Below are 23,773 nucleotides of genomic sequence, written 5' to 3' on the forward strand. Positions count from 1 at the left end.
GGTCCCTGGGCCCCCCCAGGCTGTGACACCCACACTCAGCTGCAGCTGTCCCTCTGTCCGTCCCTGCACCTGTCTGTGCAGCCATCCCGCTGTCCTCCTGTCTGTCCATCCGGCCTCCTTACATCCATCTGTCCATCCAGCTGTCCATTCCTCCCTGTGTCCATCTGTCTGTCTGTCCACCCAGCCTGCACTTGCCTGGCTCATCATCCATCAGTCTGTCTGTCCAGCTGTCCATCCCTCCCTCATCCATCTGTCCATCGCTCCTTGTGCCCATCTGCCTGTCCGTCTGTCCCTTTCCGTGTCCATCCATCTGTCTGGGCACCCTTCTGTCACCTGTCCGGCCTCCCTCCAGCTATGTCCATCTGTCTGTCCATCCCAGCAGGCAGCTCTCTGTCCTCCACTTGCCCATCTGTCCTTCCGTTCTGCTGAGCTTGTGTCTGTCTGTCCATCCCCTTTCCTGTCCCCCAAATATTCTGCCCGTGTCCCTCAGTCCCTGCGGTGTCCCTCTGTCCCTCGCTGTCCCTCTGTCCCCCGTGTCCCTCTGTCCCCCGGTGTCCCTCAGTCCCTGCGGTGTCCCTCTGTCCCCCGCTGTCCCTCTGTCCCCCGGTGTCCCTCTGTCCCCCGGTGTCCCTCAGTCCCTGCGGTGTCCCTCTGTCCCCCGGTGTCCCTCTGTCCCCCGGTGTCCCTCAGTCCCTGCGGTGTCCCTCTGTCCCCCGCTGTCCCTCTGTCCCCCGTGTCCCGCTGTCCCCCGTGTCCCGCAGTCCCTGCGGTGTCCCGCTGTCCCCCGCTGTCCCTCTGTCCCCCGCTGTCCCTCTGTCCCCCGTGTCCCGCTGTCCCCCGTGTCCCTCTGTCCCTGCGGTGTCCCTCTGTCCCTGCGGTGTCCCTCTGTCCCCGCTGTCCCTCTGTCCCCCGTGTCCCGCTGTCCCCCGTGTCCCGCAGTCCCTGCGGTGTCCCTCAGTCCCTGCGGTGTCCCTCAGTCCCTACGGTGTCCCTCTGTCCCCGCTGTCCCCCTGTCCCCCGGTGTCCCGCAGTCCTGCCGTGTCTCGGCGCGGCCGCCAGAGGGCAGCACTGCCCCGCGCGGGCCCGGCCCCGCCCACAGCGCCCCCTGGCGGCCGGGGGTGGGGCTGGAGGGCGCGCGCCGGAGCCGAGAACAAAAGCGCGCCCCGACAGCCAATGGGAGCCCGGCTGCCGGCTCGGCCCCCGCTGATTGGCGGAGGCTCGGCCAATGGCGAGGGAGCGCTGCCCGTCCGTCTGAGCACACGTGGGACGGGAGAACGGGCCCGGAGCGATCAATCCCTGATCGATCACCGATCGATCCCAAATCCCTCCCTGCTCCATCCCTGTATCCCTGACTGATGCCTGATCCATCCCCATCCATCAGCGATCCATCCCTGATCAATCACTGATCCATTCCCATCCATCAATGATCTGTTCCTGATCCATCCTTGCATCCCCAATCCATTCCCAATTCATCCCCGTATCCCTGATCCATCCCTGACCCATCCCTGTATCCCTGATCAGTCACTGATCAATCCTTGATCAATCTCCAATCCATCCCTGATCCATCCCTGTATCCCTGACTGACCCCTGATCCATCCCCATCCATCAGTGATGCATCAGTGATCCATCCCTGTATCCCCGATCCATCCTCATTCATCAGTGATCCACCCCTGATCCATCCCTGCATCCCCAATCCATTCCCAATTCATCCCTGTATCCCTGATCTGTCCCCAGTCCATCCCTGCTCCATCCCCAATCAATCCTGATCCCTCCCCGCTCCACCCCGATCCCCGACTGGGGTTTCCAGGGCTGGTGGCAGCACGAGGGAACGGAGGCAGAGCCGAGAGCGGAGCCGGCGCCAGCAACGGTTCATATATTTATTGATAAGCCAAGTTATCCATAAAAAAGTTCCATAGTAAAAGGCCTTTACAGGAATGGCGGCTCATAAAACCTTTGTTTAACCCTTTGCTCCTTTTTTTTTTTTTTTGTCCTTTTGGGTTATTATTTTTTTTTAATCCTGTTTTGTGGGATTTTTTTGTGTGTTTTAGTGTTTACACTGGAAAAGCCCCTGTACATATTTTCCAGGCAGCGGCGGCGGGACGGGCCAGCGTCCGCCGGCCCCGCGGGGTCCCCGTGGTCCCCCCGGGGTGTCCCCCCCGCGGTCACCCCACTATTGCACTGGGGACGGCGGCGCTGGGCCCCCCGCCCGGGGCCGAGCCCCCCGCCCTGGCCCCCTCTGTACAGCGCTCCCCGCTGTCCCCGTCCCCCCGGCTGGGGGACACAGTGCACTGAAACGACCCCCCCCCCCACCCCCTTCCCCGAGGATTATTATTATTTTTTTGTGATTTTTTTCATCATTTTTTGTCTTTTTTTTTTTTTTTTTTTTTGCTGTTGTCGGATTTGTTTTTGTGGTTTTTGTTTTTTTTTTTTTTTTTTTTCCTTTCTCGCTTTTCCATAAAACTTCCCGGAAGAAATACAATATTTACAGGCAAAATAAATAGAACAACACACCTGATTTCTGCTTCACCTGCTGGCAAACAGTCAGAGGTACTAGGGAAAGTTATGGCTTGTAGGGGAGCCGCCCCCCCACACGTCCCCCTGATGCGCCCCCAATGTCCCCACATTGCGTGGGTGTCACCCTTTGCATCAGAGCTGGGTGGGGTCAGCACAGGGTGGCACCCCGGGGTCAGCACAGGATGGGCACCCCGTCGGCGGTCACCAGGCGCCCCGTGGTGGGGTCGTAGGTGCCCGCCAGGTAATAGAGGTCCTGGCGGTCCTGGCAGCGGCGGCCGCGCGTCAGCTGCTCGTAGTGCTCCCGCCCCACCACCTGGCACTTGTGCGAGATGGTCTGCACGTCGTTCTCGTCCTCGTGGCACGACTGGTACAGCGCGTTCTGCGGGGACAAGGCCACGTCACTGCTGCTGCTTGGGCTGGTGTGGCTGCTGGGAGATGTGGCTACCTGGTGTGGGATATGGCAACCTAGCTGGTGACATGGCTGCTTGGTGTGGGATATGGCTACCTGGTGTGGAACAGGGCCACCTGGCCAGTGACAGGGCCACCTGGTCTGGGACACGGCCACCTGGCACGGTGCATGGCAACCTGATGTAGCTATGTGGCTACCTGACACCTGGCATGGCCACCTGATGTGGTGCCTGGCATGGTGCGTGCCTACCTGACACCACACACACGTACCTGACACGGTACACGGCCACTTGCCCTGGTATGTGGCTACCTCATATGGTACGTGGTTCCCTGGCATGTCTTGACATGATGTGTGGCCACCTGACACGTTATGTGGCTACCAGACACGACGTGCGACTACACACATGGCACATGCCCACCTGAGCTGGCACGCGGCTCCCTGCCCCAAAACCGTCCCTGCCCTCACCTTGCCGTCGCTCTGGCGCTTGCCCAGCTTGGTCTCCTCGGGGTGGTAGAACCACTTGACCTTGACCACCATGTTGCTGGCCCAGGACTCCCACATGCTCTCGATGCGGCCGATGTAGGGCAGGTTGGGCCGCCCGGCCGACAGGAACACGGCGCAGTCGCCCACGCGCAGCGTCTCCTTGCCCCGCACGATGGCCTTGTAGAAGAGCTTCCGCGCCTTGCCCTTCATGCCGCGCCGCTGGGGAGGGGACACGGGCTCAGAGCTGGCACGGGGACCCCCAGACCCGCCCTGATGCTGTGGGGACACCATGGGGGATGTGGAGAGGAGAGCCAGGGCGGGGGGCTCACAGAACGAGGGACACGGCTGGTGTTACCAGTACCGCCAGCCCAAGGGACACAGCTGGTGTCACCACCTCCTTGTGCTGGCATTCACAGTTGGTGTCACCAGCTCCCTTCACTGGCTGCCCGTGTGCCACCTGCACCTTCCCCGATCCTGCAGTCGGTGCCACTAACACCCTGCGCCGGGCACCCACGTCACACACGTCACACGTCACAGCCGGTGTCCCCGGCACCCCGAGCAGCCAGGGCTCTGCCTGCAGCACGGGGTACCTCACATGTCCCCCAGTGTGCACCTTGTCCCTTGCACACCGACAACCACCTGCCCCGAGCTGTGCCTGCTCCTTCCCTCCACCACGCCCAGGTGGGTGCCCGTGGCGGGCACAGGCAGTGCCAGGGCGGTGCCCGTGGGGCTCCTCACCTGCGTGGGGTTCCCCGACCACCTCCAGAGCTGGCGGGCGGGCAGGAAGGCGGAGATCTTTGGCCGGTTTTCCACCGAGGGCAGGCGCTGCCGCCGGGAGAACTCTTTGGCTTTGGCGAAGCTGAGGGGATCCTTGCGCTTGAGCTTGGCCTTGGGGCCGGCGGCGGCCGCCTTGGACAGGAAGCAGCGCTGGGGCGCGGCGCCCTTGGGCCGCAGCGCGTCCGGCTGCGCCAGCAGCGCCGGCACCGGGTGCGACAGGCAGGTCTGCAGCAGCAGCGCCGAGTCCTCGTCCTCCGAGCTGTAGGAGGAGTCCTCGTTGTCCGAGGAGCACAGGCTGGACGTGGAGATGGAGCCGGAGCTGGACGAGGTGGAGGAGCCCGACGAAGAGGAGGACACGGAAAGGCGCGTCATGAAGCGCGAGGGGACGTCGGCGCCGAGCCCGGCCGCGTCCTCGTCCTCGTCCATGTCCGAGTAGGAGCTGTGGCAGTCGCTGTCGCAGTTCAGGGCGAAGTCCCCGTGCCCCGAGTACTTGCGCAGCGCCAGCCCCACGGGCAGCGGGTGCGCGGCCGCGCGGCCCCGGCGCTCCCGCCCGCCCAGCCCGGCGTGCCCGTAGCCGTGGCTGCCCAGCGGCCGCTCCAGCCTGGCCCCGAAGTCCTTCTCGGCCAACAGCAGCGCCTTGCACGTCTTGTTCTTGGGGGACGTCACCCCTTCGTGGTCCAGCTTGACCAGGAACTCGCCGCCCGCCGCCTTCCTGCGCACACTCCTGCCCACCTCGGCCTCCAGCCGCTCGGCTTTCTTGGAGCGCAGCAGCTTCTGGGCCGCGGGCAGCACCAGCCCGGTGCCGGCGCCGAAGGAGCCGTAGGAGCCGGCGATGCGGCCGAAGGAGTCGGCGCCGAAGGCGTTGCCGAAGACGGGGGCGGCGAGGTGGTGGTGGTGGTGGTGCAGAGGGAACAGCGTCTCCTTGGCCCGCAGCTTCTTGGTGCTGCCGTTGACCTGGAAGAGGTTCTGGAGCACGGCCGAGCCCTTGTTCGCCGCCTTCCGCTTGGTCTGTGCCACGGCGGCCCAGCTGAGCAGGGACCCTCCGCGCCGCCCGGCCGCCGAGTCCCCCGGCGCCGGCCCCCGGCCCCCCGACAGCCCCTCCAGGGCTTTGCCTGCGGAACACAGGGGTCAGGAGGCCACAGGAGCAGGGAGAGAGGGATGCCCTGGGGCTGATCTCCACCCTCATTGTGCCATCCCTTCCTCCAACCCCAGCTCCTCACCTTTCTCTGCACACCAATAGTCCCAGCCCTCTAAACCACATCTTTGCATCCCAGCACTCTTCCATACACCTCTGCATCCTCCCCTGAACCTGTTCCCCTGCCTAGAGCCCAGCACCTTTCCCTGCATCCCAACAACCTTCCCCACACCCCAGCACACTTCCCTGCATGCCAGCATCCTTCTTCCATCCCACAAACTCCTTCTGGCATCCCAGCACCTTGCCCTGCATCCCAACAGCCTTCCCCACACCCCAGCACACTTCCCTGCATCCCAGCATCCTTCCCCCATCCCACAAACTCTTTCTCACATCCCAGTGCTTTCCCTGCATCCCAAGACCTTCCCCTCACCCCAGCCCGGCAGGGGATCCTGCTCCTTCCCCTCCATACCACTTTTTTCCTTGCTGGCCGCCTTCCTGCCAGAATTCCGGGGGGGCTGGGCGCCGTGGTCGGGGCAGAGCGTGGGGGGCAGTGCCCCAGGGGTGCCCACGTCGCCACACGCCCGCTTGGCCCGGCGGCAGGAGCTGGACACCAGCAGGGCCGGGGAGGGCTCGGTGCCTGCGGGGAGTGGGGGGTCAGGGCGGCCCCGTGTCCCCCCAGAGCCCCCCACATCCCCTGATCCCACCCCGGCCCTCACATTGGATCTTGAAGTCGGGGGGCAACAGGCGGATGTTGGACACGGCGATGTGTCCCGTGTCCCCGTCATCGAACTCCACCAGCACGGCCTCAGTGTCCTCCTCCTCCTCGTCACTGGAGGAGCCTGCGGCACAGGGGGGCTGTTGGGGTGGGCAGGGGATCCCCGGCAGTGCCCGCCCCGCTGCTGCCCCCAGGGAATGGGCAGGGGACCCCTGGCAGTGCCCACCCCACCTCACCTCGCACCACGTTCCCGGGATACAGGCACCGGGATTTCTGGCTCCAGTAGGCGCAGACGCGGGTGCCGGGTGGGAGGCTCCGCCGTGACTGCGGCCGAATGTCAAGGACCTGAGGGAGGCAGCGTGTGAGGGTCTGTGGGGTCCGGGACCCCCATCCTGACCCCTCACCCTGACCCCCGCCCCGGCTGCCCCCCACTCACCGCCTCCTGCAGCAGCTGCTCCTGTGAGTAGATGTGCTGCCGGTTCCCCCGCTCACCCTCGATGATGATGCTGTAGCTGGGGAGGGGGCACAGAAGGGGTTCAGCACCCACCTTGGTGCCCCCCTCCAAAGGCTGGGAGCTCCCCAGATGTCTGGGACCCCCCCAAGTGTCTGGGAGCCCCGGGAGGCTGCACTCACATGTCGGGGGGCTGGATGGTGCGCACGCTGCCGGCGTAGAGCAGGCTGTCCTCCTTGGGGATCAGGATGTGCAGCCCATCCCGCAGATCCTCCTTCTGGATGGCACAGGCGTGGGGCACCCCCCCGCGGGCCCCCCCTGCCAGGCAGCCCCCCAGCTCCTCCTCCTCCTCCGAGAAGCTGCTGTTGTCGTCGAAGTCGAAGTCGTCCTCCACGGTGAAGCTCTCCAGGAGTTTGCTGACGGCCCGGCCCTTGCACTGCAGGAGGAGGCTTGGGGTGGGTGGGGGGCAAAGGGGGCCGTGCCAGGGTGGGGGGAACCCCCCACGGGTCTCACCTGTTTGGTGGCCACTTTGCTCTTGACCTTGGCCAGTTTCTTGCCCTTGCTCAGGATGGTCTTGGCGCTCCGGGGGGAGAGGGCCAGTGAGAGAGCCCCGTTCTTGCGCTGCACGGGAAGGTCAGGGCCCCCAGTGACCCCTCTGTGTGACCAGGGCTCACCAGGGCCTCCCACCACCCTGAGGGGTGCCCCCTCAGCTCCACCAGCACCCACAACCTGTGCAAAACCTGCCCCAACCCCTCTGCACCCCATGGTTCCATCTGTACCCCACAGCCACTCCCAAAACCCTGCACCCACATCTCACCGGCAGCCCCCAGTAACCCCAGGCCTGCACGCCCTGCTCCCATTGGTGTCCCCAGCCCACGCAGACACCACATCTGCCTGTCCCGGAGCCCAGGGGTGCCCCAGGCCAGCCCCACTCACCCTGAGGGCTGCCTGCAGCCCTTTGCTCTTGCGGGTGCCCTTCTTGCCCCTGTCTCCCAGCCGAGCCCCCTCGTCCCTCGGCCCCAGCAGCCGGGGCTCGCTGCCCCCAAAGAGGCTGCTGGGGGGTCCCGGGGGGCTGGGGCCGCCGGGGGCTGGGGGCCTCAGGCTCTCCTTGGCCTTGGCTTTCAGCTTCTTCTTGCTGCCCTCGGGGCAGCCCCCCGCCTTCCGCCGGCCCGGCAGCTTCTCCAGCTTCCCGGCTGCCCCCGGCTTCACCGGCCGCCGCTTGATCTTCACCTCGCCCTCGGGGCTGCCCAGCCGGCAGGGACCTGCGGGCACAGGGGTCAGGGCTGCCCATGGGGGTGACAGGGCTTGGGGAGCCCGTGGAGGTGCAGGCTGGCAGCACCTCACAGTTGCCCACCCAGACACAGCAGGTGCCCCCCGGGTCCTTGCCAGCATTCCCAGGGTGGATGCCATTACCTAGCAGCCCCTGCCTTTCCTTCTTCTTCTTGGCCTTCTCGTTGGCCTCCATCTTCACCACGGAGGACGGGGAGGGGCCCAGCACAGCCACCGGCCCTGTGGGCAGTGACAGCCCCGGCTCCTCGTCCCCATCCTCGCTGTCCGTGTCACCCTCAGGCTCGTCTGCAAGGGGAGAGGACAGGGTGAGGCACTCCTGCACACAGGGGTGGCCCCTGCACGTCCAGTGAACAACGGGGTGAGTTGAGGCCATGTGTGATCCCCTGGCATGAGCCACCCCCCCAGACCCATGGCTGGACCCTGCACCCCCATCTTCGACCCTGAACCCAGTCCTGCGCCAGACCCCAGAATCCCAACTCTGACCTCACATCCCCGTCCCCATGCCAGATCCCACATCCCACACCACCTCACATGTAGATCCCCATCCCACCCCTGTACCCCGTTCTGGACCTCACCCCAGCAGCCCAGCACCCCCACCCCAATCCCACACCCCATCCCTGCGCCCTGCTTGCCTCTGAAGTGGGGGGGCTGCCGGGGACCGGGGTCCTGCCCCTGGTACTTGGAGCCCTTGGAGCTCTTGGGCCGGTTCAGCTTCTTCTGGATGCGGGCACTGGGGTTGGGGTCCCTCCGGCGGAAGGGGCTGAGCCCGGGGGGCAGCCCCTTGCCCTTCACCTTCTGCTTCAGCTGTGACAGCCCACGAGTCACCACACAGGGCAGAGGAGCCCACACTGGGGGGACTCAGGGGGGGTTGGGGGTAGAACACTAGCCCCCAGATCCCGTGGGACTCACCGGGGAGCCCTGGAGGCTGCTGAAGGTGCCCCCGGCCAGTTTGCTCCTCTTCTTCTGGGGCTCAGGGTCCCCCCTCAGCTCGGCACACAGCAGGGACAGGCTGGTCTTCACTGCCCTGGGTGGGGGGCACGGTGTGGGCATGGTGCCTGCAGGATCCCCAGGGCACCCTGCACCCCTTGGGGGATCCTGCGTCCCTGGATGGAATCTGCACCCCCCAGCTTCACCCCACATCCCCCAGAAGGATCCAGACCCGACCCTGGCTGGCTGCTGCACGCCCCAGCTGCCGTCTCCCTCCTCCCCTTCCCTCCAACATAAACCCTGCCATTAATTCTGTCCCCTGGGCCGAGGGGGACATGTGGCACCAGTCACTCACTTGACCTTGCGGCTCTCGGCCCTGCCCAGGGCACTGGAGTGTTTCCTCTTCCTCGGCCGCCCCGGCCCGCGCCGTGCGGGGCTGCGGGAGCTCTCGTCACGCCTGGACACACCGGGAACACACCGGGGACACACCGGGAACACAACGGGGACACACCGGGGACACACCGGGGACACACCGGGAACACAACGGGGACACACCGGGTACACAACGGGGACACACCGGGGACACACCGGGAACACAACGAGGACACAACGGGGACACCATCAGCAGAGCCCCCATTGCCACCGGGGCAAGGATCACGTGCTGCCCCCAGGCTCAGGATGGGGATGGGGACAGGGACAGGGACGGGGACAGGACGTACTCGTGGTCGTGGCGCCGCTGCAGCCTCACCAGCTCCCGCTGCTTCTCCTTGTAGCGGCGCTGGAGCTCGGCCAGGCGCATCCGCACCTCCACCTCCTGCGTGTTCAGCTGCTCCATGGCCGCCTTCAGCGGGCACACCTGGGGGGCCAGGGGGGGTTTGGGCACGGCTGGCACCGCCAGCGGCCTCAAAGCCAGGGCTGAGGGTGGGCACGGCTCGCCCCCCCCGCCACCCCCTCCGGGGACACTCACGGCCTTGGTTTTGGGGGTCCAGGTGTACTTGCGGCGGGGGACGCGGGCGCGGGGCGGGGGGGACACGGGCAGGGGGCTGAGGGCGGGGGGGCTGCCCTCCCGTCCTGCCGCCTCCACCAGCGACCAGGCGGCCGCCACCGTGGCCAGGTTCTGCAGGTTGAAGGCCAGCAGCTCCTCATCCTCACCTGTGGGATGGCAGGCGGTCAGGAAGGACCGACACACCAGAGCCCCGCACTGGCTCCTGGGGGGCACAGGAGCAGCCCCCCGGCTGGGAGGGTGATTTGGCCCATCTGGTCCTGTGCCCACCCCACCACCCCACCCATGGGGAGTGGGACCCCACAGCCACCCCCTCACCCCACGCTGTCCCCCCCTGAACCCAGCACTGGGTCCCCCCCTTTGCTCCCTCCCTCCCTCCCTCCCACAGGGCTGGGGATGTGCCAGGCTTTGAGGCCATTCCCGCTGGGGCCTCTGGGATTCCCTGGGGAAGCTGAGCTGGGAGGGAATCCCAAATCCCGCCCGCTTGGAGCCAGCGCTGGAGACGAGCCCTGGCTGCGAATGGGGCATGGCATGGCACAGCATGGCACAGCATGGCACGGCATGGCACGAACGTGGCACAGCATGGCACAGCATGCTGCCCCCCAGTTCCACAAGATAAAGGGCACAGGAGGGCACTGGAGTCACCAGGGCGTGCTGGGGACACTTGGGGGCACCGGGTGTCACCCACCTTCCCTGGCCAGGTCGCAGCGGCGCCGGCGCAGCTCCAGGTCGGCGAGTTCGCTGAGCAGGGCGATGCCCGGGATCCCTGAGGGGTGGGGGGCAGGCGAGGGGGGCGCTGGGGGGGGCTCCTCGGGTTCCTCCAGCGCCGGCAGCTCCCCCAGGTCGATGCCAGCGGCGATCAGCGCCTCCAGCCCACCCGTGCAGCCCTGGTGCCCACTGGGGATGTCACCATCCTCCTCCTCTTCCTCCTCCTCCTCATCGCAGCTGCCCTCTGGCTCCGAGCCATTGCTGTCGCCTTCCTCCTCCTCCTCCTCCTCCTCCTCCTCCTCTTCCTCCTCCTCCTCTGCAGTGGGGGGCAGCGGGGAGCCCCCCTCCTGGGGCACGGGGTGCTGCTGCTCCGGCTGCTCCGGCGCTCCCTGAGCCACCTCGCGGTGCCCCCCGAAGGGCTCCTCGGTGCCGCCCGCGGCCGGCGCCGCGCCCCGCTCCCCGCAGAGCGGCCCCGGTGCCGGCGGCAGCAGCAGGTGGTGCCGGTGCAGCAGCGCCCCGGGAGCCTCGGCCGGGGGGTCCCGCGGGGGGTCCCGCAGCGCCTCGGCCGCGGGGCTGAAGGTCCGGGACTGCTCGGGCTCGGCGGGCGGGGAGCCGGCGTGCACGGGGTCGAGGTCCGCCGGCTCGGCCGAGTGCGCTGCGGGGTAGCCCATGGCCGTGGCGGGGTAGCCGTACCCGGGGGGCAGGTCTGGGGGAGCGGGTCACGATCAGCGGGGATGCTCTGGTTGATCTCAGCCGCCCTCCTCCCGCTCCCCGTGCCCGGTCCTACCTGGCTCCAGCGGTTTGGGGTAGCGGTGCGGGGGCTGCCCCTCGCCCCGCGCGTCCTCGCCCTCGCCGCCCTTGCTGGGGGCGGGCAGGGGGCTGGCGGCCGGCGAGCGCGGGGCCACGGCGGGGCTGGCGGCGGGGCAGGCGGGTAAAGTGCAGGGGGCCGTGGGCAGCGTCACGGGGCACTTGGCCGGGTGCCGCAGGGCCGGCGAGTGGCAGCACGGGGACAGCTTGGGAGGCGCGGGGGCCGCCGAGGTCAGGCCCTTGGCCGGGGGGTTTAAGGCAACTGCTTTGTGGGAGGGTTTGAGGGGCTTCTCGGGAGCCCTCTCCTCCAGCTCCAGGGGCTGCTCCTCCGGCTTCCGCTGCGGGGTACAACGAGGTGACACGTGTGACATCCTGCCCCACATCTCAGCCCTGCATCCATATCCCAATCCAGCCCAACAGGCCAGTCCCTGCCCCACTGACTGTCCCTCAGTCCTTCCCCACATCTGCCATCCCAGTCCCACAACCCACTCTCCACCCTGCATCTTCCAGCCAGCCTCACATCGCATCCCATCGCATCCCATCCCATCGCATCCCATCGCATCCCATCCCACCCCATCCATCCCATCCCATCCCATCCCACCCCATCCATCCCATCCCATCCCATCCCATCCCATCCCATCCCATCCCATCCCATCCCATCCCATCCCATCCCATCCCCTGGCACCTGGCCGTGCACCTGGCGCTGGATCTCGAGGGCCTGGGCCGCCCGTTGCTGTTGCTGTTGCTGCTGCTGCTGCTGCTGCTGCAGGGCATAGAGCTCCTGCTGCCGCAGGAACTGCGACCGTGGGTACACGGGGAGCTGCCCCGTGTGCTGCAGGTGGGCACCGGGACCCCGGCCCGGGTACATGGGGGGCCACAGCGACGCCTGGTCCATCACGTCAGCTGCCAGCAGAGGGGGGACAATTGGAGACCCTCTTCAGCGTCACCCCACAAACCCCAGCAGTGTCCAAACCCCAGTTCTGCAACCCTGGCAGCACCCCCAGAGACCTCCATCTCCCACCCCTGAACCCCAAAAACACCTGCAAGGCTCCCATACCCCTCCCCTGCACCTCCAAAAGTACCCCGAGGGACCCCATCAGCCACGAACTCCCAAAAGTACCCCCTGAGACCCCCCATCTCCCACCCTGCATCTCCAAGGACCCGCTCTCCTCTCTCTAAATTCCCCCCAGCCTCCAGGACCCCCCTCCCCAGCACAAGGTGGGGGTCTCAGGCTCACCCAGCGTGTGGGGGGTGCCGTGGGTGGGGGGCTCCGTGGGGAGGATGACGAGCTGGGCAGGGGGGTCCTGGGCGAGGGGGAACACAGGCTGCATGGCGCTGGGCATGGAGGCAGGGAAGGCAGGGGGCAGGTTCTGGTGCAGGGCAGGGTGCCCGATGCCTGTGGGGATGGGGGGGTCTGTCAGTCTGTCAGCACCCCACTGCTGGGGGTCAGCACCCCCCCAATTCCCCCAAACCCAGCACCGACCGTAGGAGTGTCCCCCCATCCAGATGGAGGGGCTGCGGGTGCGGGGCAGCCAGTGCGTGTGGGCAGGGTGGGCGTGGGCGGCGGGGTCCCCCCCGAGCTGCCCCGCCGGCAGCGACGAGCCCCCCGTCATCATCAGGTGTGGGGTCAGCTCCCCGGGACACCCCCCCGATGGGTGCATCCGGGCAAACTCCACCAGCTCCTTGTTGTCCCTGCGGGAAAAGGTGACACAGAGTGTGGGGGCAGCACCGGCATCACCGTCCCCTGCACCCCAAAAAGCGCACAGAGCCCATTTTCCAGCCCTCACAGCCAGGCTCCCCCAGCACTCACTGGAGCAGGATGTCCCTCCCGGGCAGCCCCAGGCGCTCCTCGCACAGCCGGCCCCGCTCCTCCTCCGCCTCCAGCTCCATCAGGTGCACGGGCCGCGCGGTGCCTGCTGCCACGGGGACACCGCGGTGGCATCAGCGTGGCACCGCCAGCCCCCTCTGCCCCGCCCGCCTTCCCCGGCCCTCACCTTTGACTCCAGCCGCCGCCCGCTGCCGCCCGGTGCCGGCAGTGCCGTAGGGCTCGTGGCGGCCCAGCGTGTCCTTCTGCCGCGCCACGGCCACCGCGATGCCCACGGGCGGCTGCCGCACCTCGCCCTCGGTGCCGCCGGGGCCCAGCGCCTCGTGCTCCCGGCCGCGGGCGCAGTCCGGCCGCTCCAGCTCCGGCTGAGCCTTTCCCGACGGGAATTTGGCGTCCTGGTGGGCGCAGCTGCCCTTGGCGCTGGCCAGCCCCACGAAGGGGGGACCCTTCTGCCCCCCCAGCAGCGCCCCGTTGCTGTACTTGAGCAGGTTCTTCATGGCCGACACCTCGTCGGGGGCGTTGGGCACCTCCTGCGCCCGCACCAGCCCCGCGCCGAAGGGGTCCAGGTAGGGCCCCCCCTTCCGCTCCTCGGCCACGGGCAGGGGGGGCCCCTGGCCCTGCACCCCCCAGGGGGGCAGGGGGTGCCCGCCGTAGCCCAGGCCCCCCAGCTCCAGGGGCTTGCGCTTGCCCTCGGCCGCCTCCGCCTCGGGGTGCTGCTGGTGCCGGATGCGAGCCACCTTCTGGGCCGGGGGCTCCTTGGGGGGGCCCTTCTCTAAAGTGCAGCAGGAGGGGCCCACGCGGACGCCCAGAGGGTCGGGCCGGGGGGCGCGGGAGCAGTCGGGGGCGGGCGGCACCTCGAAGTAGCCCTTCTCCATACCCGCCTTGGGCGCGGGGCACCGGCCGGAGAACGGGGGTCCTTCGGCCGCGCTCCCCCCCAGGTACTCCAGCCCCTTGAGCCGCGTGCCCGGAGCCCCCCACTCCAGCCGCCGCTCCGCCGGCCCCTCGGCCTTCAGCGGGTGGTGGAAGGGGGCACCGTAGGGCTCGGCGCCCGCCTCGGCGTGCCGCTCCTTGCCGTCCCCGCGCTCCATCCCGCCGGACTCCGCTTGGAAGGAGCGGCTCTTGTCCGTCGGGGGCCCCACCGAGGGCACCAAGGTAGCCCCGCTGAGCTTCAGCTCGCGGGCGGGGGGCTCGGGCAGCGGGCACAGCACCTCGGGGCCGGCGTGCAGCGGGAGGCAGGGGAAGGAGCCGGCGGCGGGCACGGCGTAGGACACGGCGTGGTGCAGCATCTGCCGCCGCTCCACCGCCTCGCCGTAGGGCTGGGGCGCCTCGGGGACCCCCGGCTCCCGCTCCTTGGGGGCGCAGCGGGCGGCGCGGGGCAGGGCGCTCCCGGCACAGCTGGGCAGCGCGGCGCGGGCGCCGTCCCCGTCCAGCCCCTTGGTCCCCAGCAGGCACGAGGCCAGGGGTTTGGGGCGCCCGTCGCCGGCCCCCCGCGGCGGCACCCCCTCCTTGCAGTGCCCCTCGGGCGGCACCGGCAGCACCGCCTTGTGCCGCTCCTTGGGGTCCTCCTCGGGCAGCCGCTCCTTGGGGTCGCCCTTGCCCCCCTTGTCCTTGGCCGCCAGGAAGCGCTCGTAGTCCTTGGGGGTCTTGGGGAGGGGGCCGGCGTCCCGCTCCCGGCTGCAGGAGCCGGCGGGGGGCCCGGGGGCGGCGCGGGCGATGCCGGGGAAACCGTGGCTGGCGGGGAGCAGGGGGGGCTGTGCCGGAAGGTTCCGCAGGTAGAAGTTATCTGGAGGGGAGGGCGATGGGTGAGACCGCCACGCTCCCCCCACCCAAACTGCAGCCGGACTGGGATGAAGGGTCGGGCACATTAGGTCTGTGTCCCACCCAAACAACGGCCCCATTAGTGCCCATCACAACCCCGTGAAAAGGAGTAGGGCTGGGACTGGCACCCACCCCCCCAGCCACTGCCCCAGTACCACCTGCTCAGGCACTGAGCCCCCACCCCTGCCCGGCTGGGGGACGCACACCCCATGGGGGTCCCGGTGGCCCCGGTACCTGCCTTTCTGGCTCTCGTAGAAACGGTGCTGGCCATAGAGCACGTTGCCATTGCCGTGGTGGTCCAGGTGGCCCATGGGCAGGAAGGTGGAGGCCAAGCTCCCGGAGAAGCGGGGGTACCCCGGGGCTGGGGACATCGAGTCAGCGGGGCTGGGGTGGCACCTGCCCCCGCATCCCAACCTGCACGGCTCCAGCTGGGAACTCTGCAGAGCCCGTGATCCCCTCCAGGCTGGGACCCCTCCCACCCTCTGGGAACCGGGGGTGGGGTTGAGACCCCCCCAGCCCCGGGTCAGCAGCGGCCGTGCTTGGCTCGGCTCGGCACGGCTCGGGCGGGCTGTCCGTCAGCCGCGTGCGCTGCCCGTCCCCGTCCCCCCGTGCCCCCCCGGAACGCCGGGAGCCAGCTGGCAGCCGGTCAAACTACCAGCCTGGCAGGCTGCCAGGGCCCCGCGCCAGCTCCGCCGCCCCGCTCCCGCTCCCGCTCCTCCGGCGGGACGGACACGCCACAGCGTGGGGGGGCACGGGGACTCGCTTTAACCGGGGCTGCCCCCGGGGTCCCCACACTGTCACCTGCCCCAACAGGGGTGTCCCTGTCCGGGTTCGTCATCACCGGTGACTCGAGGTGGCCCAGCCTCAGCCAGAGCTCTGCAGCTCAGCACGAGCCTCGCCAAACACCAAACCCCAACTGTGGGGTCTAAGCCCGGTCCCTGTGGATGCCCAGGGTGTTTTGGGGCACAGCGGTGGCCAAACCCACCCTCATCACCCAGAAGCCACCGACCCTGGATCCCATACACGTGGGCATTGATAAGATGTGACCACTGGCACTGGGCAGAGCCACGACTGCCTCCGGCCACCCCCGACCCACAGCCCGTTCCCACCGCGGTGCCCGCTCACCTTCGTGCGAGTGGGAGAACCAGATCTGGGAGGTGCCGGAGTGGGGCCCGCAGAAGGCCGGTTCTGGGGGGGAGGCGGCGGGGCCGGTGGGGTGGCTGGGCCCCCCCGAGCCCAGGCTGCCACTCAGGAAGCCCCCCATGAAGGACGAGGGGGGGGCACTCCCCATCAGGCTGCTGCCGGCTGCGGGGAGAGGGCACAGTCAGGGGGGCTGAGGGCAGTCAGGGGGGCTGTGAAGGACCTGCATGCATGACCAAGCACACCACACTCCCTTGTGCACACGCGTGTGTACACAGCTGCCACAGGGCTGTGCAGCCTACTCGGCACCGGTGCATCCCCTGGGCACACACGTGTCCCTCGTGGGACTGTGTCCCTTGTGCACACCCAGCTCCTGTGCACACACGTGTCCCTCGTGGGACTGTGTCCCTTGTGCACACGCAGCCCCTGTGCACACACCTGTCCCTCGTGGGACTGTGTCCCTTGTGCACACCCAGCCCCTGTGCACACACGTCCCTCATGCTCACAGCCCTCACGTTACCATGTCCCTCGTGTCACCCTGTCCCTCATGCACATGCTGCCTGCACACATCCCCTGTGAGCCCCCACGTTCCCTGTGCACCCATGTCCCTGACACCCCCAGGCCCACGGGGCTCAGATGAGCCCCAGGGTGCGCCAGGCACAGCAGAGCCGTGCAAGGGGGTCCAGAGCCCTGCTCTGTGCGTGCCCCAAGCACTCACAGCACGTGGGAGGCTCTGCACACGTGTGTGGCTCCCCACACTGCTGCTCCCCCCAAGGGGACACCGGCTGCTCCCAGTGCTGGGACAATCCCAGCTCCAGGGACACGGGCTGTGCCGGGCCATGTGGGTGCACATGTGTGCTCTGTGTGTGTGCGCACATGTGTGTGAGTGCAAGGAGGGGGGACAGCCCTGGCCCTGACCCTGCTGCCTCCCCCGCAGCTGGGGGGGCCCCGAGCGCCCTTGGGGAGGCCCGTGGCCGGCGCTCCCCATCCCGCCCCCCATCCCGCTCCCATCCCGGCCAAGCCGTGAGATCACGGTGGAAACTTCGGAGCTGGTGGCCAGCGGCCGGGCGGGGGGAGCAGGAATGGGGGGAGCCGGGATGGGGGAGCAGCTGCCCCTCGCCGTGTGTGCCCGCTCCCCATGTCCGTGTGTGCCAGAGCAGCCGTGGCACGGCTCGGCACGGCTCGGCACGCGTGGCGTGGCGCGGAGCGCGGGCTGGCTGCCCGCCCGGCCGGGGCAGGAAGCGATGCTTTGCTCTCTAAGCCGGCCCACGCTCCCCGGCTAATCCCACCGGGATGCCTCTGGGATGAGTGTCGGGATGTGGTTTCAGGCAGCTTCGCTCCTTCCTCCGTGGCGAGGCCGAGCGGGCAGGGCGGCGTGGGCCGGGGGCACGGCCGCATCCCACCCACAGCCCTGGGAACCGGACACACACACCGGGACCGGGACCGGGATGGGCGGGCACAGCCCGCAGTGCCAACGCATCCCTGGGGACACAAACCCGCCCTGTGCACCACAGACCCCGTGCGGGCGTGGAGCCGGCAGCGTGCCGGGCTGTGCCGGGCGGGAAGCCGAGGTTTCCAGAATGAGACTTTTCTGGAAGCTGTGAAACGGGCTGGAAAAAAATAACCCCTCACCCCACCCCGATGGCGGCGGGGCCGGGGTGTCCCGGGGGGGCTCCGGGGCCGCCGCTCCCCACCGCCCACCCGCTGACTCACGGGTCCCCCGGCGCGGGCTGGCCACGGGGCCAGCACTGCAATCCCACATTCCCATTCAGCCCCATGGCCAGCACTCCTGATCCCACATTCCCACTGGCCAGCACTCCTGATCCCACATTCCCACTCGCTGTGGCCAGCACTGCAATCCCACATTCCCACTGGCCCCATGGCCAGCACTGCTGATCCCACATTCCCACTCACCACGACCCCCTGCACACTCATGCACTGAGCAGGGGCAGGGAGCACAGGACAGGGACCAGCACAGGACAGGGACGAGCACAGGACAGGAACCAGCACAGGACAGGGATGAGCACAGGACAGGGACAGGTCACTGAGGACACACACAACTCATGTCACTGATAAGCCACCGGTGCTGGAGCAGCCCATGCTGCCAGTCCCCGAGACCGGGCACAACTCATGTCACTGATGAGCCGGCAGTGCCAGGATGGGCACAGCCCCGTGGGGCAGGATGCCAGCACAGGACAGATGGCTGCAGGGTCCCAGCCCGGCCCCCCCGGCAGCGTCACCCTGGGAACTCCCTGGCCGGGCTCCCCGAGGCCGGTGCTGTGACTCAGCCCCGCCGGCATCACTCCGGGCTCCGGCACGAAATTTCCCTTGGCCCCGAAATGCAGAGGGTCACACGTGTGACGAGTGTGCCAGGTCTCAGCACGGCCACACCGTCAGCACTGAGAGGGGCGGGGGGCACTGGGGAGACTCAGGAGGGGACAACGAGAGGTGCTCCCTTCCCTCCAGCTGCTGCTCGCCCCCGCTCCAAGTGCAGCACAGATGGGAACGTGTTGGGAGGCAGAAAGTTTCAGGGCCAGCGTGTGCAGGGGGGGCCCGGTCCTGGGGGGGTTCAGCCCACGGCTGCTCTGGGATCCCCAAGGCGGTGACAGACCCAGGATGGCGGCGGTGGCGGGGGGGACGTGCGCAGGGTTGAGTTTCTCCCTCGGCTATTTTGGGGCTGGAACATTCCTAATGGAGCTGAGGCTGCGGGTGGAGGGCCAGGAGCTGGCAGGGACCCTGGCAGGGGCAACCCGGGCCCCCCCACACCGGGCAGGGGGTGATGGGCAGCCCCCCACACGCTTCACAACCCACACGGCCCCTTTAAAAATTTGGCAAACAGGCAATAAACGGGCTCTGGCTCCCTCGGTGCTGTAATTCCAACTGAATCCATATTGTTACGGCACTCAATGATCGCTGCAATGGTGAAACGCTGCCGGAACGTGCCCGAGGGGCCAGCAGGGAGATCCCAGTGCTGTGCGAGGGGTTATCCCCTCTGGAATGCCACTGGCAGCTGTGCTGGCCACGGCCACTGCACACTCAGCACTTGCACGTTCATTGGGGCCACGTGTGCAAAGGGCTCACAAGGGTGGGGGACACTCTTGGCACAGCTGGGAAATGCTGCTGGCACGGCTGGCACACACCACTGGCATGGCTGGCACACTCGTTTGCTCAGCGCATGCTCCCTGCATGCATGACTTTCACACCCAGAGCACAATTTGCACACTCAGAGCATAACCTGACACACACGTGCCTTGGAAGACCATTGCTGGAGCACATGGAAACCAGGGAGTGTCCAGTCCCAGGGGTCCTGATGTCCCATCTCACCCCTGATGTCACATGGATAGCACACACATGGACCCTTGCCAGGAACCCTCCAAAATGTGGGTCCATGGGCACCCTGTGCAGTTCCTGTGAACATCACACATATGGGTCCTGGAGGGGGGAGGACTTCTCTTCCCCCAGGGCTGGGGGACCCCGGCACGAGGCAGGGTCAGAGCCTGCCCTGGGGTGATGCTGTGGGGCAATCAGGGCACAGGCAGGGCTGGGGGTCCCGAGGAGCCAGGAGCACCCAGAGTGGCCCCAAAATTCCCCATGGAGCCCATTCACCCCCCATTGTTCCCTGGGCAATGCCAGGAGCAGCTGCCCGTCCCCCAGGGCCTGGCACGTGGCAACATCTGTGCCTGGATCCGGCTCATGACTAAGGAACAGTGGAGCACTCAGGATGACTCTGCGAGAGCCGGGGTAATTCTGTGGGATCCGGGGTTTTGCACATCCCACCGGCCACGCTCAGCCCCCAGAGCCTCGTGGCTGCCAAGGAGCAGCCCAGTTATTCTCCAGATCTGGTTTAACTTTTACCCTTACTTTGGGGGCTGGGTTAGCAGGGAGCCCCTGCACTGGAGCTGCACCTGAGCTGCGCCGTGGCCTCCAGCCCCTCGCAGATCCCATCTCCAGGAAAGCAGCGATGCAGAGCGGCTGCAGCGCTGGCACCCGGCCCCGTGTCACCACCCAGCCAGGGCCACCGGCCCCACCTGCCTCCCACCATCAGCACCCAAATCCCCCCTCAGAGCCGCGCCAGAACCGCACAGCACCCAGCCTGGGGCGCGATCCAGGGAGGGGACAGGTGTGGGAGCACATCCAGCACCCCCAGGATGGGACGCACCGGGACCTGCACTGTCATGGCCAGGCTGTGTGCCAGCGCCAGGACAAACACCAACACTGCCACTGCCAGGCTGCGGGGCAGCACTGGGACAGACACCGGGATGCACATTGCGATTCACACCAGGATTCACACCAGGGTACACACCGGGATATACAAGGGACACACACTGGGATTCACACCGTGACATATACCAGGACGGACACCAGGATGCATATTGGGATTCTCACCGGGATACACACCAGGACACACACTGGGATTCGCATCGGGATCCACACTGGGATGCACACACACCCTCACAGGGTCAAGCCACACACCACCACGGCCACACTGCTCCCGGCCGAGGGCTCGGCCACGGTGACACAGTCCAGCACAGTCACAACTCTCTACTAGTGCACAAAAACATCCAAAAAGCAAAAATTGCAGCCAGGCCCCAGCGTGGCTCGGACAGGCCTCTGCCAGAGTTTCCCACCCTCGGTTTGCGGCGGAGGCACTGGGACCCCGGCCCTGCTCAGCACGGGCTGTGCCGTGCCAGTGGAACCCCTACAATTGGGGCGCAGGGGCAGCACCCCGCCCGGGCGGGCTCCGGGGGTCTCCGTCCCCCCATCCCCGGGCGGTGCCGGAGCCAAACCCGACGCCAGCCGGAGCGTTCGGCTGCACGAACGCGCGGCCCTGAGTTACGGCTTTAATAAAAGCAAGGAACACAGTTTTATCTCCGTTCCCCGGGCGGCCGCCGGGCCCGGCAAAGGCTCCTGGGAGGTGTAGTCCGGCCCCACGCCGGGAGCCATTTGGGGGAGCGCGGCCGGAGCCCCCCCGGCCCCGCCGTGCCCCCCGGGCGCCGCGTGCCGCACCGGCATCGCCCCGCCACGGCCAACCGCGGGCTGGCTCCGTGCGCTGGGTGGGGTAATTATCAATCATCGGCCTTAATTACCGCGCCATGCCAGCGCGGCTGCCGGCACCGCGGCCGGGCCGCGCCGGGAGGGCACGGGGTGCAGGGGATGGGGACCCCCCTGCCGCCGGCACCGTGCCGGCCGCTCAGCGATCCGGTTTATCCACCCCGGCAGCGTTCCGGCCGCGCGGAGCCTCCGAGCGCAGCTCGCTGGGAAGCGCTCCGGCTGCGCCGGCCCTGCCAAAGCTAGAATATTTTTAGCTCGTTCTGTTGTTGGGTTTGGCTTCTCTCTTTTTTTTTTTTTTTTTTTTTTTTTTTTTTTCTCTGGGTTTTTTTTTTTTATGTTTTTTTTCGGCGCGTTTCTGCCGGGGTATTTTTAGCCGGATCCATGTTATTTTAACAACCTCCGGTGCATTCGGGCTCCCATGTGTCGCCCAGGCCCCGGCGGGTGTGAGGGTCCTGCACGGGGACGCGGCCGCGGCGGGAAGCCGGAGGGAAGCCGGCAGCACCCCGGCGCTGGCGGCCCTCCGGGATCCCCCCACGGTCACCGCGAGCCGGAGAGCAGCCGAACCGCCACCGCTGTCCCCCATCCCGGGGCCGGGCTCCAAGCCCCCATCCGCACTCCTCGCCCAACAAAGCTGGGGGAAGCCGGGGTGGCCCCCCGAGCCCAGCGGTGGTCCCGGCAGCGGGGCCGCCGGCACAAAGCGAAACCGCCCCGGCCGCGGGCCCGATCGGGCGCCGCCTCCCCGGCACCCCCCGGTGCCCCCCGCTTTCCACCTCCTTCCAAGAACCCCCACGGCTGCCACCCCCCCGCGCCGGCCCGACCGTGCCCCCCGCCCTAATCCACGTACTAATTGTAATCCCATTAAAGCAGATATAATTTTATTAGTATTCACAGCTCATCAAGGCGGCGACAATAACCGGCGCTGCCGCCGTGCCGCGGCCAGACAACCGCCTGCGCCGGCGGGAAGCGGGGGGCCCGGCGCCGCGCCGCGCCGAGCCGGCACACGGCTCCCGCCCCGGCCCCGCTCCCGCCCCGGCTCCATCCCCGAGCTCGGCAGCGCGGGGGGCTCCCCGCCGGCTGCGCCCTCAGAGCCCCCCGTGCAGCGAACCCCGGTACCGGCGGCGCGCAGCCCGGCTGAGCCGTGCCCGGCCGCAGGCGAGCACATGCCGCAGACAAAGCCGCGCGGGCAGCTCGCCGCGGATGCCGGATCCGGTGACCCCGCGCCGGGGCTGCTCGGCCGTGCCGAGCTCGGCCGTGTGCCGCGCTTTGTCCAGCTCCGGCAGCTGCCGCGGCGAACACGCGCCGCGAACCCCTTCGCACCCTGACACTTCGGCGCCGAATATCGAGCCCGGGCTCGGTGACCTTCCACCGCCGCCCCACGGCCCCGCGCATAACGGCCTCCTTGTTCAGCCCGAACGCGCCTCCCCGTCCCGGCACCGGGATGGAGCCGGGGTCACGCTCCTCCCGCGCCGGCGGAGCGGCCGGGAGGGGGGATGTCCCCCGTGTGCGTGAGCGAAAACCCCAAAACCCCCGGGCGCGGTGACAGCGAGGTCGGCACAAAGGGAGGCCGAGCTCCCGGGGCCGTGCCGAGCCTCCCGGCCCTCCCCGGCCCCCCGCACCGCGGGCGCCCCGACCCCTCTGACCTGTGTGCGTGGCCATGGAGATGGGCGCCGGGAAGTACTTGGTGGGCTGGAAGTGTCCGGGGGGCTGCACGGCCCCGTGCGCCGACCCCGCCACGCGCCCCGTGCCGTGCCGGTGGCCGAGGCTGCCCCGCTCCGACAGCAGCCGCGGCGGGGGCGCGAAGTCACGGCCGTCCATGCCGGGGGCACCCACCCGCGGGGGTCTCGGCGGGACCCCGACACGGCTCGTGGGCGATGCTCAGCGCCGCGCCGGGCCGGCTCGGCGGCCGTCGTGCCGCGCTCCGCGCCGGGGCTGTCGGCTCATCCTCCGCTCCTGGCACGGGGAGAGAAAGGAGAGAGTGAGAGCACGGCCGGGGTGGGGGTACGGCCATCGCTGCACCCCAGAACCCCCGCGCCCCAGCAGCGTTCCGCTCTCCGTGTCCCCGGTACGCTGCCCGCTTTCTCCGCCGTTCGCAGGGCCCCGCGGTCCCCGGTACCTCCGGCGCACGGTCCCCGCTCTCTGCCGTCCCCGGAGCACGGCCCCCCCTTTTCCCGGTGCTCCCGGTTCATGATCCCCAGTTTCCTCAGCGCACAGCCCCCCCCACTCCGCGTTCCCGGCGCTCCCGGAGCGCAGCTCCCCCTCTATCCGGTGCTCCCGGTTCCCAACCCCGGCTGCCCGGAGCGCGGGCCCGGTTCCCGCGGCTCCGACCCTTTCTGGCCGCTGCTCGGGTTCCGGTTTCCCGGCGCTCGGTTCTTTTATCTCTCCCGGTTCACCGACCGTATCTCCCTGGGGCTCGGCCCCGCTCGCCCCCGGCTTCCCCGCTTCCCGTTGTCTCCCCGGTGCTCGGCGCCTCCCTCGCCGCGGTTCCCCGGTTTCCTTCCTTCGCCAGCCCCGGTTCCTCGGTGTTTCCCCGTCTTCCCTCCAGCGCGGTTCCCCCGGCCCCGCTTCCCCGGTATCACCCGCGGTCCCGACCCTCCTCTCCCCGGTTCCCCGGTCCGTCCCCGGCGCCCTGCCCCGGCTTCTCGGTATTTCCCCGGTCTCCGGGCCGCGGTTCCCGGTCCCTGCCGGTGCCCGGCCGCGGCTCCCGCCCGCCGGGTCATTG

General features: G+C 68.3%; 1 protein-coding gene across 1 annotated transcript; it reads right to left on the reverse strand.

The window, feature by feature from the left end:
- Positions 1 to 2,631: 2,631 nt before the first annotated feature.
- BAHCC1 (BAH domain and coiled-coil containing 1) lies at positions 2,632 to 23,509 on the reverse strand. The gene is made up of 27 exons (XM_058817255.1): positions 23,449 to 23,509; positions 22,695 to 23,004; positions 15,988 to 16,167; positions 15,101 to 15,223; positions 13,208 to 14,827; positions 13,030 to 13,132; positions 12,703 to 12,911; positions 12,457 to 12,615; positions 11,917 to 12,122; positions 11,200 to 11,557; positions 10,393 to 11,118; positions 9,669 to 9,853; positions 9,421 to 9,557; positions 9,057 to 9,158; positions 8,684 to 8,798; positions 8,407 to 8,578; positions 7,898 to 8,059; positions 7,421 to 7,746; positions 6,998 to 7,105; positions 6,667 to 6,920; positions 6,470 to 6,545; positions 6,270 to 6,378; positions 6,035 to 6,157; positions 5,788 to 5,955; positions 4,145 to 5,295; positions 3,389 to 3,625; positions 2,632 to 2,893 (listed from the first exon to the last, which is right to left on the reverse strand). Exons 2-27 carry the CDS (start codon positions 22,867 to 22,869, stop codon positions 2,687 to 2,689), a joined length of 7,491 nt encoding a protein of 2,496 aa, XP_058673238.1. The 5' UTR covers positions 22,870 to 23,004; positions 23,449 to 23,509; the 3' UTR covers positions 2,632 to 2,686.
- Between the last annotated feature and the right edge of the window lie 264 nt (positions 23,510 to 23,773).

This window comes from Ammospiza caudacuta, chromosome 19 (assembly GCF_027887145.1).
Source record: "Ammospiza caudacuta isolate bAmmCau1 chromosome 19, bAmmCau1.pri, whole genome shotgun sequence".
In the NCBI taxonomy this organism is placed as follows: Eukaryota; Metazoa; Chordata; class Aves; order Passeriformes; family Passerellidae; genus Ammospiza; species Ammospiza caudacuta.